Raw genomic sequence first — 18,375 nt, 5'->3', positions numbered from 1 at the left:
ACAAGAAACACCACTATTAAATAAAGCACCAAGAAAAAGGCAGGGAAAAGGGTGAAAGAACGACAGAGTTTTAAAATATATCTGCCACCATGCGCTGTTTCCCTCTGCTGCAAACTACCCCTTCTGTCTGAGCGGAGGTGCCAAGAAGCCAGGAGTGATGTTACAGCTCTAGCAATCATATCAGAAGGAACTGAAAGTAATTAAGCAGCAAAAGCTGTTAAAAATTAGCCAGCAGTTGGCAAAATTCAGCACTGTGTTTGCCAAAAGACAGACAGCTGTTTGCACCTCAATCTTCAATTCAGGAGGCCCAAATTAAAAGCACACACTACACTTAGTTCTGTGGCTGAAGACATCATGGTACTATGGAAAGAAACCCGTAATCCTCTTGAGGAGGGCAAATGTGACGGCTTTTGCATAAACCAGTGGATGGTGTAATACACAGCTCAATCCCTCAGTTTTATTGTAAATTAAAAATTCAAAGATTCAAGTCAGTCACAGTCCTTTTAAGGGCAATGCATTCATAGGCAAGCTGCTGACAGGCAGACTGACAACAGATCACTTGCTGGCAAAAGCCATGATTTGCTCCTAAAAGAGAAGAAGAGAAGTAACTCATAAGCATGTGTTTTAGAAAGAACCTTTAGGCACATTCCCTTTCATATAAATGAACAGTTCTTGGCCAGTCTTTCTAACCACACACAGAGAACCTAGCCCTATGTCCTGGAGAATTAACAAAATTGTAGCATTCCTGTCCTTCCCAAGTAGTACAAAACTGGTATTACCAATGGGTTCTGTGCTCAGAAAAGACATTTTCATTTGTTTTTAATTTTAAACAGAGAAAGAGGGAAAAAAACTTGTGAGCACTGAAGCAGAGCATAGTTTTCCTTAATGAAGACACCGTGCCAGTGGCTGCTCTGCCTTAGGAATGTACTGATTTTCAGTTAGGGAAGTGTCTCAACTGTGACCATAACACAAAGGAAACAGGGCACCTGTGTTTAATATGAAAATGGAGAATAAATGAAATAAAAATTGAAATCCAAAGAACGAGAATCTAATTTGCTGGTGCTTGGGAGCTTGGAGAGCAGAAGGTTTAAGGAACCTCACAAAAATCCAGCAACTAGGTCAAGAGGGTGAGAAGTTCACGCAGATAGGCTGCAGAGGGTCTAAGACAGAAACTCCTCACCACTGCCTTCCTCAGAGAGAGAGGAAGAGACTTGAACTTCTGCCATGAGGGAACAATTCACAAGGCAAAACAGCACAGAAACAGTTAAGTGTGGGCTGCACACTGCATCTGGGAAGTCACCCAATCTCTTAGTGAAGATGCGTCTTCATGGGCCTGTTTTCTCTGTGCACTGCTAGAATACAATTCAAGGTTTGACATTTTAATTCCATAGCAAAATAAAGCCAAAGACTTCTGATGACCTCTAACTCCTAATTACTGATACAGAACATAAGACACTTAGATCTTTTATATTCCCTTTTTCTGCAGGGGAAAAAAAATACCTCACTAGTGAGTCATCAGTTATTTAAGAAAGCCTCAGGCCCATTCAGGACATAAACCCCACAGTTTAAAATAGTATTTTCCAGCCAAAAATGTTTCATTTAAAACAAAGAAATATTTTTACATATTGTGCATATTTCCTGAATAGTTTTGGACAATTCCTACAGCCCTCACTGAAGTGAGATCCTTACTTTGACAGGAGGCAGGGCATTTGTTGCTTGCAATCCCCATGTCCTCAACAACACCAGAGGAGCCAGTGTGGTAGAGTACAGCCTTTTTAGCATATCAGTAGCAACTATCAAGGAGACATTATGCCTCTGACGTTCTGTTTCAAACTTGAGGAGGTGTTTTAAGGAGCCTGGAAGAGATAATTGAATGTTTCTATTACACTGGATATGCCACAAACAATTGTGCATCTTATCTACAGAGCAGTTTCCTTTGGGAACTGAAAGAGAACAGAGAAATGGTCCATCTCAAAAAAGACCTCTTTCCACCAGCTAGCGCTCTTCATCTCACCACATCTCTAACTGCCATCCTGCAGAGCTTTATTTTTTTTAAAGCAGCTTTAAGATTTGTGGGATGGAAACTGCATCTAAGAATCATGAACTGCTCTGCTTCAGCAAAGCTTTCAAACAGGACAGCAGCATGCTTAACCAGAGGTACTGCAGCAAAGGCCTGGGAGACTAATCCTCTACTGCCCCAATGTTGGCTTGAATTCTTACCCAGATCGCTCCCGTTGAAGGCTGCTGCACTGAGGTGATGAGCTAAACATGCAATATCACCAAAGCCCAGGTTCACTCCTTGTCCTGCAAGGGGGTGGACTCTGTGTGCTGCATCCCTGGAGCAAGAGAAGACAGAAATTTTTTTCCCTTCTTGAAGAAAGCCACAGTGGCTGACAAAACCCAGAAGGGATCAGTGTAGCACTCCTCACCTCTTTGCAATGAACCACCTTAGAGCAGCATATGCGCTTTATCCAGTACCTCCTTGCATGCTATGCTGAACTACCTGACTGCCTCTCCAGTTGTAAGAAGCAAGACATAGGGGAGGTAACAAAAAGCAGGTCTGAAAGGAAAAATTATAAAGATGTGACTAGCCAAAGTCCTCTCAGATCACGTGGGGAACAGGCCTTTATGTTTTTGTAAGCGACCTCAGCACAACAGGAGCTCTGTCAATGGCACATTGCACAAACACAAAGTAGACATCATGAGTATGAAGGAGAGGTGGGATTGTCATTGAATAGAAACAAAATCACGTTCTTCTATGAACAGACATCTGTAAAGCTTAAATACAGACATTGATATGGGAGATGGAGAAATTAAATGAAGTGTTGATATGAAATGCAAGATCATGTGCTTTACCAAGCTATAAAGCACAGCCTGCTCCCAAGCACAGAGTGGTTCATAGGTTGGAAAGATGAAAGTGTACCACACAAAAGTGTAGCACAGCATCCAAGAATTACTAAAAGCTACCACAATACTGCAACTGGGGCAGAGAAGAAAGTACATGCAACCTTAGAATATAAGAAATTAGGGATTTTCCTGTTTGAATATGCCACCATACAAAAGAGACTTTTGTATGGTGGCATATTCAAACAGGAAAATCATGGAGTAATTTTTGTCATTTCTGTTTTAAAAAGGTGAGTTTAAAACTCAAAGTGGTGCTCAGAATGGCTGGTATAATGTAAAGGGAAGTACAGATCCAGCATGAGATACTGAATTGTTTCACTGGACTGTACAAATCAGGAAAGGGAAATAATTACCTTTCAATTCACACAGAGAGCACAGATAATGGGCAGAAAGCTACTCATACAAAAGGAGGTGAGGGCACACAGAACAAACTGGATCCGGGTAAAGTCAAACTGGAAGAATGTATCATTTCTAACATCTAATTTGTTGACTGGGAGTTGCTGTCCTCAGGTCGTTCCTAACCACATGCCACCCGCTCACCCAAGGGTGGCACTGAGCGCCTTACCCGATGAGAGCCACGCGGTGCTGGACGTACTCTGTGGCGTGGCCCAGTCCAAGGGGGAACATGGCTCGGCTCTCTGGATCTACTTTAGCAACACTTGGGGGCAGCTGACGGACTGCAGTCCCTGAGGGCTTCAGGAGTGAAATGGCAGAACGAAACATGGCCCCAGCAGTGTCAATGAAGTCAGAGTGGTTTATGTTGCTCCACTGAAACAGACAAACAAATCTTTGAAAGCTGACCCAAATTAGACCCATAAAAGAACCCAGCTGAAAAAAAAACTGAGTTCCAAATACTGAATTTTAACTGCATGTACAAAACTATACAGCAGAAAAAACTATCTTCACCATTTTAGGACATACAAATTTCCAACTAGGATGAGCCTACTCTTCCTACCTTTTGGAAGTTTAAATTAACTTCTGTGACTTTCAGAACTAACCTAATTCAGTCCCAAGGGGTCATCTTTTCTTTTCTAAGTGCCTCTTTAGTATCATTCTCACCAGAGGAAGGAACTTCAGAATCCACCTCTCCCATTACTGTTGTTTAGCTACAGAATTCCATTCTATTTCTTTAAGCCTCTTCCCTGCCACGAGGCTGATACTCACAAAGGCAGAGTTGATGCTATCCACAAAGCTTTCCTCATCCATAGCAAGAAGTTCCGATGCATGGTCATGAGATGTAGACCAGACCAGAGAGCTGGCAGTGTCAGACAGCTAGTTCAAGAGAATGTCAAGGGTAAATATCAAGAGAAAAAGAAACAAATATTCAGTGCAAAGACTTCCCCACTGCCCTGCCTCACACTGTCAATCCCTCTGAAAATTACAGTTCCTGCCCAGCTTGTTACAAGTGGGAAATGCCAAGGATAGAGTGAGACCGCAGGAGGGAAAAACGCGATAAATGAAGAGTGAAGGGCAGATGTGCAAATTCTTAAGAGACAGAACCAAAACAGAAAGACATGGACAGAAATACAGTCACTAGACTACAAACATTTTTAAAAACATTTAAAAAAATAAAACACCTTACCGGAAGAAGCGCAATTGGCCCAGTGGGAAGGAACCGCTGCCATGCTACATTGTTGTCTGTGGCCTAAAGTGGAAAGAAGGAAGTAGGCAGCAAGCCAGATCACCCTCTTAGGTTCTACTGCTTATGAAGAGTCAGTTTAGCAGAATTTTACCTCAGATAAATGGAGAGTTGCCACCACAGCTGACTGGTCATACTGATGTTCAATGTTCTTAATTTCAGCTTCCTTTCGGACCATAGAGTTATGACCATCTGCACCAATCTGTAAAACAAAGAGATGCAAAGCAACTTCTTCAGCAGCTCTTAGAAACATTAGGAGCTAGTATTTCTCTCTAAAAACCTCAGACTGCATCTGTATATTGTCTGTTCATTCAGGGGGAAAAAACCCAATCCCCCCAAAACCAGAAGAGGTGGCCCCTTCTGCTCTTCTCAAATTCAGCAACATCTCCTTGCACCAGGCAGAGAGAAGGCCATGCCCAGTGTCCCACACCCTCACTGACAAGGTCAGCCACTCACCTCACTCTAGCACTCCATGTGGGTGGAGTGGCACACATGGAATCAGAGCCAAATCCAGTGGAAAAGACTTGGGTTAGAGATGATGCCTTTTCAACAGAAATAAAAAGCTTAGTTACCAGCAGCTTGGTCTGAAGTCTGCGTCCATCAGCTAACTCAACTTGGACCCAAGGGCTTGTGTCACAGCCATGGGATGGAAGGGGCCAGGTGTACCCAACTGCTTTGCTCCTGTAGAAGACCTCCACCCGGTCTGATGGGAACACAGAGTACCACGGTCACAACGTGGACAGGGAGAAAGGAAACATCTCTACAACAGCCAAGGCCACGCGTGTCTTAACAGCACCCTAGAAGCTCACCCTACAATTCTCAAGGCACCCCAAAAAAACAGATATGGACAACCCCTTATCACTGTAAGGCCTGCTCTGAACAAGGAGGTACAGATTTTTTAATTAAGTCCAATTTTGAAGAGACTGTATTCTGGTGAACGACATATGCAAGTGCTTTCCTGCTCTGTAGCCTTTGGAAGTCAGATTTCTCCCTCTTTCCCAACTCCAGAAGGTGCCCATTTCTCAAGAGTTACTCGTTAGATGAATTTCTCCTTCTCAAGACTTAGCACACAATAGAAGGCAAGTAACTGAAAGCTATCTGCAGGAAATGAAACATTGAAGAAGTTGTCCACTACCTGCTACTGCATCTAACTGTTTTGTGAGAGCAGACATAATGACATCATTCTCCACTATGTAACCCATGTCATCTAAGTCATCTTTCTCAAAAACGATCATGGCTTCTGAACAAGCATCCCACACCTACGAAGAAAAAATACATTACATGAAGCTATGTGATAAAGAAGTCCATTTCAGGGACTTAACAGCAAAAAGACACAGTAATCTAGAAATATAGAACTAGATGAAACATCCTGGATTACTGTCTATTCCCAGCTACTAAAGGGCACCACATAACTAATTTTATTAAATGATTTCACTTAAGCTCAAAAAGTAATTCCAAGTCAAGTTTTTCATCCCTACTTTTCTGTTACATAATTGACATAGGAAGCTATGCTACAACCTTGCTGTAGGTTAACCCCAGCAGGCAGGTCAGCCCCATGCAGCTGCCTTCTTTCTCCCCTGCACTGAGATGGGGAAGAAAACTGGAAGGGTGAAAGTACAAAACTCATGGCTTGTGGTAAATGCAGTTAAATAGGAAAAGCAAAAGCCACACGTTCAAGCAAAGCAAACCAAGGAATTAATTCACTGCTTCCTGAGGGCAAGCAGGTGTTTAGCCATCTCCAGGAGAGCAGGGCCCCATCAAGCATAGTGGTTACTTGAGAAGACAAACACCATCCCTCCAAACTTCCCATCTTTTGTTCTTCTTTTCCTCAGCTTTTATTGCTGAGCATGACACCATATGGTATGGATTATCAGTCAGGGTCAGTTGTCCAGCCTGTGTACCCTCCCAGCTTCTTGTGCACTCCCAGCCTGCTCACTGGCAGGGCAGTATGAGAAAGCCTTGGCACTAAGTGCTGATCAGCAATGGCTAAATATAAGCCACCATGAAGAGAACTCTATCCCAGCCAAACCAATACACCCTTTGCCTTTATTTCCTGGCTAATACCCAAGCCTCAATATCTACAGCTGCCATTAGGAATCTACTTTTCAACCAGTAACATCCAGACCCTGAGGACAGGTATTTCTGAGCAGACTGCTACCCACAAAAAAGGGACAGAAATGAACATAAGTATGACCTCCCCTTTACCATAGAAAGAAAAACCTTTGTGTCATTGATGCAAGTACTTTTGAGAATTCAGAGTAGACAGACACATGGTGTATCTGCAGCCCTAAGGCACCTGCATTCGCCGGAATGGTTTGAGTCTCAGGCTGCAGACATGATCCCAGGCACCACAACCTGAAACAGAAAAAGGACAGAAATACACAGAGATACAGGATCACATGGGACACTGAGACCAAAACTAAACTGAAGCTCACTCCACACTCTCCTCCACCCTTCCCTGACTATGCTCAGGCTTGGCTTGCACCTTCCCTAGACAGTGCCAGGTCTGCCTTGGTGCTATCACAGCTCCAGAATGACACTGTTTTACTGTTAACACAAGCCAGCAGGAAAGAAACAAGAGCTCTCCATGAACCTCTGACCTAACAGACAACTCTCACTGTCCCATCACTGGGTAATAAAAGAGACATAGAAATGCACAGCCATTACTGTAGAGAATATTTCTTTCTCCAAAACGAATTAAAGCTCAAATATCTCTTTAAAATTACAACTAATCCTCATTAATTGAGGAGTGAGTTATCAGCCTATAAAGCACTAAGCTTCTTTTTGAATAGAACATTCTAGGTGCTGTAGAGAGCACCTTACAACCTTTCACTAGCCTAAAGTCACAAATATTTATATAATAACAAATCAGACCAAGATACCAAAACTGATCCCTCTTATCAAGAGAATTTGGATTTAACAACCACAGCTCAGCATGTAGAGACAAAGGCAAATAATCCTACTGATGTTAGGGGGAAGGCAACACATGGTCAAAAGGGTTTTTGTTTAAACAAAACCAATTTAAATTTAAACGTTAAAAACACAAACAACAAAATCATACTTACTGCTTAGGAGGGTTGCTGATCCTGGGGAGATGGAACTGACCCTGTTGCTGTAACTGTCTGGCATGTGATCATATTCTTTCCTAGGACCAGCCTCCAGCAAAGCAATCTTTTTATCATGGAAGTGGATGTCATGCCCTAAAATAAGCAAATACATGCTTTGTACAGTGCTCCTGCCAAAAATCTCAAAAACAAAACACCCGAGTTTTTGTAATAAGACAGAGAAGATGCAACACTTCGTCAAGAAATACATATACAGTACAGGTTTTGACCAGGCAGGTAAACTTTTGTATGTTAAAGCTTTATGACTACACTCCTACTACTGAGATGGACAACTCTTCTGCAGCTAAAGCTAGGATTACATATTTCCATTTTACATAAAGCTTACAATTTTGTCTAAATTTTGCCATTTTTTAATGAAAATTTATTACTGGAGTATTATCAAGTGAAATCTGCAATATTTACTCCATGTTTACTCCGAACACATTTTCCAGAGCTCAAACACAAATTCTCCTTTTAGAAGAATAGCTCAAAATAAAACTTCTGTGATACGTAGCAATTACATTAATATTTTCCCTGTTCTCACATTCTGACAATGGAATAGCACAGGCAGTTTAGTCTTTAAACTTCCACATAAGAGAACTGAAAAAAAAAAGAAGACTCAAGTAAAGTGTAAAACACTGCAGCTGAGCTGGCCTCACTTGCAGCATCCCAACCACCACAGATGCAGAAGGCACTGAGGACAGAAGTGGTGTCCTTGAAACATCTAGAGTTTACTACTTCAGCAGCCCTAAAGACAGCAGTGTCCTGGGCATAATTTCTACATTATGCACAGTAATAATCTCATCTCCTGAGAGGTCCCAAACTTGCTTGTCAGCCTTAGATACCACTGCTGGAGGGGATCCTTATGCCCTCTCAAATCTATTGGGCTCCTGTTTAACAATACAAGCAGGACTTAAGCTTGCAAGGTAAGCCCTTATACTTGAAAAGTACTTAGTACTCAGGAGAAATCCATTTTAACTTGGTATTCCAGTGTTTAACATACCAGGTTAGAGAATGAAACTTAGGATCAGATAATAATGATTAGATTGATGGAGCACCTCTCCTACAAGGAAAAACTGAGCAAATTTGGTTTGTTCAGCCTGGAAAAGAGATGGCTTAGGGGTGACTGAATTGTGGCCTTACAGTACCTGAAGGGAGCCCACAAGAAAGAAAAAAAGGGACTTTTTAGAAGATCACGTAGTGACAGGACAAGGGGGAACACATTCAAAGTGAAAGAGAGTAGGCTTAGATTAGATATTAGGAGAAAATTCTTTGCTGTGAGGATGATGAGACACTGGAACAGGTTGCTCAGAGAAACTGTAAATGTCCCAACCCTGAAGGTGTTTGAGGCCAGGCTGGATGTGGCTCGGAGCCACCTGGTCTATGGAAGGTGTCCCTGCACACAGCAGGGGGGTGGAACTAGGTGATATTTAAGGTCCCTTCCAACCCATTCTGTGATTCTATAATTAGAAAAGCACTTCAGCTAAGGGTGACATTATCCATCAGCTATTTAAGGATGAGCATGTTTGACAGAAACACTACAGTCTACAAAACTCCAGTTAATGGCCCCATTAACAGCTGTGCACACACACGGATACGGCTAGGCTCATCACTGACCAGCTCACCAAACAGCCTTAGGTCAACTTTAGAGCGCAGTCACACGAGGACGCAGGATCAAGGATCCCTCAGCAGATCCTGGACACTGAGATCCTACACACGGTTATCTCACACTGCGGGGGAGTGGGTCACAGCCTTACCCAGAACGGCGGCCATGGCGCTCCCGACCATGCCCCCGCCCGACACCACCACATCGTAGAGCGGCGGGGCGGAGGCGGCGGAGCGGAGCGGGGCGCGGGGCCCGGCCCTCAGCCGTGCTTCGAGCGGGCCCAGCAGCGCCCGCCAGCGCAGCGCCGCCATCGCCGCGGAACTGACGGCGGCGGAAGTGGCGCCGCGGAACCATGACAACGGCTGTGCGCGCCGCCGGTCTCGCCTCTGATTGGCTGCGTGAGGCCAAGCGGGCGGGCCCGAGCCCCGCTGGCCGCGCTGATTGGTGCGGGCCGGGGGCGGGGCGGGCTGAGGCGGCGGCCCACGGACGAGAGGGGGCCCGGCCGCGGCGCTCCCGGGCGGGGAGGCGGGGTCGCAACCTCAGAACCCGCACTTCCCGATTTATTTCGTTTTTTTCAGGTTACGCGGCATCCCCTCAGGCTGTAACGCGCCGACTCCTGCGTTTCCCGCCGCCGGGCAAGGAGCTGGGAGCATCCTATCGGGATGGGCGGCCGGCGGTCTCCGTTAGAACCGGGCGTACCGTGCCAGGCAGAGTTATGGGGTGACCTCGGGGTGTTCGAAGAAGATGAGGAGCTGGAGGGTTTCAGGAGGGAGGCGGAAGTTCTGCGTGAGAAGCTGAGGGAGGCTCTCAGGTAGGACGATGCCTGGTAAGGATGGCAGGGTGGGGCGCAGGATTCCTTCTCCCTCTGGCCAGGGAGGAGGTGGAGCATGATGTCCCAAAATGCACGTGTATAGTGCCAGAACACTGGCCACAAGTGCCGTCACACCAGGGAGGATGGGGTCAGTAGGTGCCCACATAAGCAGCTTTCACATAAAACACGAACAGCACAAATCCCCACCTCGCTCATCAGCTAATCATGCTTGAAATGTGACAGCAGACGACACACGTTTCTATCCAGTATCCAGTCTTCAGAGCTGTGGTCTTTCCAAGGTCGAGCTCTCAGATGACTTTCCTTGTGGTTAATCTAGCTTTGCATTCACTAGCAGGTCACATGTTCACTCTTTCAAAGGCAATAGTTTATGAAGAAGAAGAGACTGCAGCAATTACCAGCAAGTGTATTGACCAGGAGTCTGTTCACACATGATCTCACCTTCTGTCTCCCCCTCCTTTTTTCCCCTTTGCTATTCTTGGTCCACTCTGATTCACCTTGATCCTTCCTTTTGCCTGCATTTATTCCTTCCCTAAAATCTAAGTTTCACTCACTTTCACAGTCACCCTCAGACATCCTATGAAAAGTTTGCTATTTTAATGAGACCCAGGATAGTCTCAGGTGGGTTTTCTTAATATCAATAATATGTTCATCTTCTCAGGTACAAAGTTTCTAGCTGAACCTCTCAAACATCACACTAAAGCAGTTTCTTGTAATGACATTCCCATCAGCATCCCAGGAATGCTAGTGTTTGATACTGTTTGTTGGGATTTGTGCATCTGTGTGCCTGATTGCCTCTCCTGCATTTGTTTGTTGTGTTGAGTAGCTATTAGCAAGATAACCCTAAAGCTGGAGCTTTATGGTTTGCTTGTGGCCTTCCTGGCAATAGAGTGCTCTCAGCACAATAAATTGCATGACAAAGTTAAGTAGGCCTAACTTCCATTTTATACATAGAAAACAAAACAAGCAAAGCTCTGCTCTCAAACTTTGGTAGCAAAGAGAAATATGGAGCCTGAGAATGACAAACCCTAGGCCTGTCTTTTAACAACCAGCTCAGCCTGCGGTGTCTTTCTCTTAATCAGTAGTGTCTCCCTTCTTTTAACTCTGTTTTTTAATAATGTCACTAATTTCCCCTTCATAATGTGTTTGTCTTAGTCACACATCTGGTAACATAAGGCAGTCAAGTTCTTTGACCGACCTCACCTCAGACAGTACCTGGGATCAGCAAAAGCCTCACTTGTTTCCTAAGTCCCGCTTGAGGCCAAAAAGCGCTTCATCTCCCTGGATTCCTTCCATCACCATCCCTCAGCCTTTCAAAATGACCCTGCGGGAAGCTCGCAAAAAGTCCGAGTTGATGAAGTCATACATGTTTCTTGAACTAGACACACACAGAGACAAAAGGCAAAGCCAGGATGAAGCTGAATGTCAGAAACAATTCCGGGCACAGCCTGTACCTGCCCATGTGTTTCTGCCCCTTTATCAGGAAATAATGGAGCAGAATGAGATTCGCAGGCAAGCAGCAACACAGAAAAGAAAGGAGCTGCTACTTTCTACACAGCGGCCCTTCAGTTTTCTGGAGAAGGAAGAGAAAAAGAAAGAAGCTATCAGACAAAAATTCCTGGCAGCAGCAACCCCAAATGAGAGCTCCAAACAGAAGCAAGCCATTAGAAAAGTTCCTAAATCTACTTATGACTCACTTCTTGGAGATAAACTCAAAGGTAACATGCCAGGGCTTTCTGTAAAAGCACCTCCCTGCCTGTCCCTTGCTGTCTCCATGCTGGGAGGTAAGATCATGGCTCGTAGGGCACCACTTGGAGCCTAAGGCCAGTGTCTCCTGGTGTTGTTGAGTATCCTGTGTGTCACTGGTCATTACATTTTGTTTAGATACCCTTGCAGAAGAATGCCCTAAGTTCAGTAGTCCTCTGTGAGTGTCAGCAACAGCAGTTCTGTTCCACTCCCCAGAAAACATGGGCACATTGAGCTCTACAGACAGATTTCCATATCCATTTTGCTGCAGATCGTGACAGTCTGGGAATCTTTCCCTGCACTGGATTCCATACCTTTGGTTACACTAAAGGGACTGAGATGATTTGTAGCATAAACATGAAGACAGAGGTAGTGCCATAGGTCTCCAAGGTCCATGCAGTATCTTAGATCTGACAATTTTACTCCTAGTCAAGTGATCCATTCTGCACAGAACCCCTAGGAGAGGTGAAAAGTATTTCCTGAGCCCAAATCAGGCAATTAGTTTGGTTCTAAGTGATAGTGTAGTAGTCCACTCTCTCCTGCTATTCTCTGATGTTTCCAGTGGCCTTCCCTCTTGCTCAGGCTCAGTTGCTAAAACAGGAAAGTAGTTGCCAGGAGCATTCTAGTCAGGGCAGCCAAGGAAATGTTACTGATGCTTGCCTGCTTTCAGATGGCTTAAGCCACCGCAGTTGAAAGTTTGAAGTAAGCAATTCAGACTTCATGCTTTAATATGGGAACTAAGCCAGTCCTTAATAATTCTCATGGCTTTTCTCATTCTTTTCTCCTTTTTTACTGTTTCTGTGATTTCTTCTTGAGGATACACCAGCTCAGTTTTCATCGAAAATTCTGTTTTAACCTAAATAGATTACAAAGGCAAAAGGCAGCAAAGGACAAACCATTGTTCTATTTCTATCTGGCATATGAGAAGGGAGAAGAAACGAACATTTCATATTTCAGGCAATGAATACCTTTAAATTAACTCAAAACCATCTTATTTTGCAAACAGCAATATTGATTTTTCCCCCTAAAAGCAAAAAGCCAACCCTCAGCAAACTGTCTGCATTTTCATAAATATTTAGTGCTGCACAGGGAAGGACTTGAGTTTGATGGTATAATCTAAAACATGTTCTATAGAAAGTTTGTCACAAAAGTCACAAAATGTGATCTATCCATCAAATGTTCCTTACTTAAAAGCTTTTCCAATATAGGCAATTACTGCTGGAGATTACATAGAAAAGCCATCATCTTTTACAACTCATTTGTACCACACAGTCAACATAGCTGTAAGTCCCATATAAAAAGTATGGGACTAGTATAAAAGATTAACACTTCTGCAAGACAAAGGAGACAAAGGACAAAAGTTACATGGTACCTTTAAGAATAGGAGAAGTCCTATTGAGTTATTGCTCCAATAAGTAAGAGATATATAGAAATGAATGCCTAAGAAAGAGACCCTACCATGGTTTTACTGGTATCTTTGAATTATTTTTCCCTGGGAGGCAGAGCGAGAGGGGCTGAAAAAGGGGAAAAGGAGAGCACAGGATGTTTGGTCTCTCTTATATGTGTAGCTGTCATCATAATGGAAAGTTTAGACTTGGGTGGTGGCAATTTCACAGCCTTTTATGTCACTCACACTCTTCTCGTTGCTTTCTTTTTGATCCTGTAGAAGCTGAACTCTACAGGGAAATCCGTATTCAAATGAGAGCAAAGGATTTGCTGGAGAGCTCCGTAGCTCCTATAGAAACCAGCAACTGTCGGAGGGAGCCTCAGTCCCGAACTGCCACCAGAACTAAGCAGGAAAAACTTGGCTTCTTACAGGACAAAAGTTTCAGCTTCAGACCAAGGATTAATCCAACAATACCAGATTTTGAAGAACTTTACTGGGCGTTTCAGAGGAAAACAGTAAGGAGACAAGAAATCAAAGAGCCAACTCGTAATAAGCCATTCAAGCTGAGAACCTCCAACCTCCATGCCAGGCAGAGGCAGGCTAATGAAAAGATAAAGGTGAGATAGCTGGATATTTCTGTGGTACTGCTTTCTCCTGTCAAGATACCAACTTCTCAAGTTTATAGCATTTAATTATTAATGGTTAACATCCTGTGACATCTGTCCTTGTATTGAGAGTACTGCAGAATTCTAGGCCAAACAAGAGAACAGAATTTTACACAAAATGAGCTATGAGAGCTAAGGCTCAGTCACCCTTTCATAGCTCTAATCATGTCTCCTTCACCTTGTCCCTCAGCCCATCCACATGTAAATCTCTGCTGATGGAAGAGAGAAGAGTGAGTGCACTCTCATAGCCCAGCTGTTCTCTTTGGTAGGCAGATAACAGAGGAGATTCTGTACTAGCAACTGTCTGTGAACAAATAAACTGAATGAAGTTTCATTTCTTTCAGGATTCTCAGAAGGTTTCCAAGGTTTCAGTGCAAAAAAGTCACTCTCTGCCTGGACTTTCCTCTCTCTCTTCCAACACTCTTCCTGTGCATATTACAGATGCAACTAGAAAGAGGGAATCAGCTATTAGGTAGGTAGAAAGTTTGTCTACAATTCTGTGCAACTGACCAATATGGAGGAAAAAACACCAGTGTTTTCCGTCATCACATCAACTACATCAACAATACATTTCCTAAATGTTTCTCTGTCTTCTTTCTTTGTTAAGTCCTGCTCTGTCTCCCAGTTGCTTTGGAAATTGCACATTTGTACGGCTGAAATTTTGCTTTTTCTCCTTGGAGGACTACAAAAGTGAAATTCCCACTTAGCATGTGGGTCTGGCAGTCCACATGGGCTCATCAGTAACTTTTTTTCCACATAGATATGCCCAAGATAACAAAAAGGAAGGGGACAAAGAAGGAATTTATTGGCTGGAGAAACAAAAAATGAAATGTCAAGCTATGCAAAAGTCTGTGAATAGCCGAGCAAAAGCACTGGATCCTCATAAAAGTCTGGAGGAAACACAAAAGGAGAAGTCAAAACAGAATAGGTCAGTATCCTACTCTGCACAAAAATAACTAAAAACGTGAACACTGTTTCTTGCTCGCAGGCTAGAAGAGCTTTGCTAATAGGTCCATAACTTGTCAGCCACAGGGGTTTTTTCCCCAGCATTCAGAATCAAGAGAATTACCAAAGTGATATAAAGAATGGAACACTCACTGAGAATTCGTCTTTCCTGATCAGCTACAGTCAGAGGTAACCTATAATAGACAGGCAATTCTTCCATTTCAGGCAAAATATGCAAGACAGAACAAAAGAATACAGAAAGGAGCTGGAAGAAATGAAGCTGCGAGTCAAGAACAGACCATTCCTTTTTGAACAGGTCACCAAGGTAAGTGGTCAAAGTCCCAGAGTGTTTCTGGGCAATAGGATAAATTGTTTTTCATTTAAAACAGGCATTAAGAAATCTAGTCTCAAATTAATTCATAGATGAGAAGGTACAAACGGTTGCATAGTCTCTGGGCTGCACTCAAAATAACACATGGAAAAGCCACCAAAGTATACTTTAAATTCCTTCTTATTTTTTCCTTGAGAAAAACATTCAGTCTTATTTCTAGGAGCTTGCCAGTTCCTAGTATATATTGCAATCACAGTGTATGGTCTGATCAAAATCAAGGCCTTATCACACCGGAAATTAAATAAATACCTATTCTGCACCTGAATACCGTAGACTACAGTTTGGAGATGCAAAATTTTTTCTTAAAATCCTCTCCAGTTAAGCACTTTTTCTTTGCACCCCTACTGCTACAGAAGAACATTAAGGATGGTTATGTTGCTTTTATCATCTGTAGGCTTTGCAATCTGGGGCTGCATTCAGCACAATCTCAACCATCACACAGTACCAGCTGCAAATCTCTATTGCACCTGAGGTGTAGATACAATCTGTACTGTATCTTTTCCCCTGGGTTTTCTCTTTCATTTCCTTGCAGGAACTGCAGTTGGTTAGAGACAGTGACAATACATTGACAATATGCTGATTTAAAATTTCTCAACAGAAAGTACCCTACTGGATCAGGCTTTCTGTTCTGATAATGGAGGCAGAGAACATACATGTGTGATAAATACTGGTAATATTTCCATGTACCAGATTGGTAAGAATTCACCATTATCAATAGTGTTCACTCATGTTCATACTAGATTTCTCTCCTTCCATATAGAACACCTTAATCTTTAGGGACTGGGCAGTCCCTCTGGAAAACCCTAATCTCCAGACTACATTGATTTGCAAGGTTCATTTGGAAACAGTGAGGATATAGGACCCAAGATGCTTGTTTTTCAGATGCTTGTTTTTTGAGCTGTTATGAAGCTAGTTCACAGGAACTCTCCATTTATTAACTTCAGTGTTGTTAGTTCTTACCACTTACAAGCAAATGTGCTTACAGGATTCCACACAACTTGGATTTTGCACGTGTTTTTGATTTGAGTGTCAAGAGTTAGGACTCAGACACAAGTATACCAGTCTGATAAGACTGGAATGTGGTAGAAGGAAGAGAACAGAAGAAGCAAAAGAAAAAAAAAAATAACTGAAACAGGAAAATGTGAGCTCTGGCTTTGGGAGATGTAAGATATTGTCCTAGTGTTCAGTTTTGTTACTGTACTGTACGGATTACAAAAATTTTGGCCAGGAGGTTGTGTTGTCCTCTTGTCCCCATTAGGAGCATCAGATGTACACTTCAAAAGCAGTTGACTGTTATGGAGAATCCCCAGTTCTCTGCATTTACTGTTTAAGTTTCGATTTCTTAGCATGATGCTCGTCAAGGAGCAGAGCGTCGCTACAGACGCACCCTCCAGCAGGTTGGCCTAAGCGAAGAATTTGTAATGAAAAAAGGGAAAGATGCCACTGACTTGCTAGAAGAAGAATCTGATGTTCACAGGTAATAAAAACAATGCAGTACAGCTATTTTGTCTGTGACTAAAAATATTTTTCTTGTTCATGAATGTATTCCAGTTTCTATAATCTAGTGTAGGAAAAATTAAATTAACTTCACTGCTCTTATTAAGCATTGTGGAGTCTCTCTCTCTGAATTCCTATGACTGCACGCTATTTCATATGCATGGGGCCAACCATTTCTGGTATTACCCCTCACTGTTCCTGCAGGCTGCTCGAGCCTCGGGGTGAAAAGGATGACTGTACCGAACAGGAAGGAGTACCTCAGGAGGAACTGAGCACAAAGGGAGTGGCAACATAAAAGCTTGCAGAAGAATCCATCAATCAGTTCTTGACTTCTTTTGTTCAAGATTCTCCAGGTTACTCCTCAGGAACTTAATAGTTTAAGCTGACACCTAAGAGTTGCTGTAGGGTGAGATGGGAGAATTTAGTAAAGGGAAAAAAACAACTGTTGTTTAGAGCATGTCTTGTTCAGCCCAGCAAACCCTGCACCCTCCCGTAGTATTCAAAAGTGTCCCTTCTGTAAGCCCTTTCCCTTTAATGGACAACAAAAGAAGTTAGAGAGGTTGAAGCACTATCTTTGGATGAAAGTAGATATGAAAGATTGAAGAGGTGCATCCTCTGCTGTCAGCTCCTTACATTCATGCCACAGAAGCACACAGGAAAGGGAGAATGCCTTCTACTGTGCTAAACCTTTTTTAGACACACGTGTGGTAGAATGCTTTCAAACAAGGTACTTCTACAAAAACAAATATCAGGATTTGACCCACCTTGGGAGAAGACTCAAAGGGAAGTCTTTCTCTGGTGTTAATTCTTCATTCACCCACTACTAGCTCGGCTTCTTCCCCCATTAGTAAGAAGTAATACTTCCTATATTAAAACTTCTCCCACATTTCATGATTTGAAAGTGTTTCAACATCTTATGAATTTAGGTCATTAATTTGGCCCAAAAAACAACCAAAGTTATGAAGAAGGTTGTAATTAAACACGTTGAATGCATCACTTTGAATTATTGTTGTCTTAATTGTTTGATTACTGTGATATCAAAGATAGATTTTGGAGGGAAAAAAGAGTAGGTTTTGCCTGCCAGGACGTTGCACTCAAATGCCTAATGCACCTTGAAAAGTGTATTTCACACTTTAGTGATCTCCCTTTGCCTGACACTAATAACCATTTCAGAAATAAAAATCCTTACCTCCTGGAATGTTTTCTGAGAATTTTGCACTTTGACATTAAAGTATTTTCAAATAGATATAATGTTTCTGTATTGCTCAATTTTCCTTATCAGTCGTCTTTTCCTCACTTACTTAAATACAAGATGTGTCTCTTTTTGTCACTTCAGTCCTTTTTTCCTTACACTGTAACAACAAAGCCTTATCATCAAGTCAGAAACACAGTACCTGTCAGAGCTACCACATTAGACAAAGATATAAAACTGAAATAATGACATTTTTAATCATAACAAAGTACTAAATCCAAGGATTTGTGGCCCAGGGGTTTCACACTCCTACATTACAGACTGAATGCACCCAACTGCAACATCCTCATTAGTGACTCAGTCTCCACACTGAGAAAAAGCTTAAGCTCCTTGGAGGGTTCCAGAAAGGCTGTTACCAGTGTACCAGTTCCTACACAGGTTTAATTGTGTAGGGCATCCAGAGGCTGTTC

The 18,375-nt window shown here is 42.8% G+C and overlaps 2 protein-coding genes across 3 annotated transcripts; one reads left to right on the top strand and one right to left on the bottom strand.

The window, feature by feature from the left end:
- Positions 1 to 437: 437 nt before the first annotated feature.
- Positions 438 to 9,573, bottom strand: COQ6 (coenzyme Q6, monooxygenase). The gene is made up of 12 exons (XM_059849956.1): positions 9,405 to 9,573; positions 7,609 to 7,743; positions 6,840 to 6,898; positions 5,679 to 5,802; positions 5,116 to 5,246; positions 4,638 to 4,745; positions 4,487 to 4,549; positions 4,069 to 4,176; positions 3,470 to 3,672; positions 2,221 to 2,336; positions 1,690 to 1,856; positions 438 to 585 (listed from the first exon to the last, which is right to left on the bottom strand). The coding sequence occupies exons 1-12, from the start codon at positions 9,562 to 9,564 to the stop codon at positions 556 to 558; spliced, it is 1,404 nt and encodes a 467-aa protein (XP_059705939.1). The 5' UTR covers positions 9,565 to 9,573; the 3' UTR covers positions 438 to 555.
- Positions 9,574 to 9,728: 155 nt separating this feature from the next.
- On the top strand, positions 9,729 to 17,964 carry FAM161B (FAM161 centrosomal protein B). 2 transcript variants are annotated; one of them, XM_059849950.1, is made up of 8 exons: positions 9,729 to 10,064; positions 11,238 to 11,800; positions 13,495 to 13,832; positions 14,225 to 14,352; positions 14,641 to 14,808; positions 15,051 to 15,150; positions 16,563 to 16,693; positions 16,918 to 17,964. In XM_059849950.1, exons 1-8 carry the CDS (start codon positions 9,916 to 9,918, stop codon positions 17,006 to 17,008), a joined length of 1,668 nt encoding a protein of 555 aa, XP_059705933.1. In that variant the 5' UTR covers positions 9,729 to 9,915; the 3' UTR covers positions 17,009 to 17,964. The 2 variants fall into 2 exon arrangements, with proteins under 2 accessions (XP_059705933.1, XP_059705935.1); XM_059849952.1 differs by lacking the exon at positions 16,918 to 17,964 and having other exon boundaries at positions 15,749 to 16,679.
- Positions 17,965 to 18,375: the final 411 nt, after the last annotated feature.

This window comes from Haemorhous mexicanus, chromosome 6 (genome assembly GCF_027477595.1).
Source record: "Haemorhous mexicanus isolate bHaeMex1 chromosome 6, bHaeMex1.pri, whole genome shotgun sequence".
Taxonomy (NCBI): domain Eukaryota; kingdom Metazoa; phylum Chordata; class Aves; order Passeriformes; family Fringillidae; genus Haemorhous; species Haemorhous mexicanus.
The sequence above is the reverse complement of the archived record's forward strand: the minus strand, read 5'-3'. Positions and strand labels throughout refer to the sequence as shown.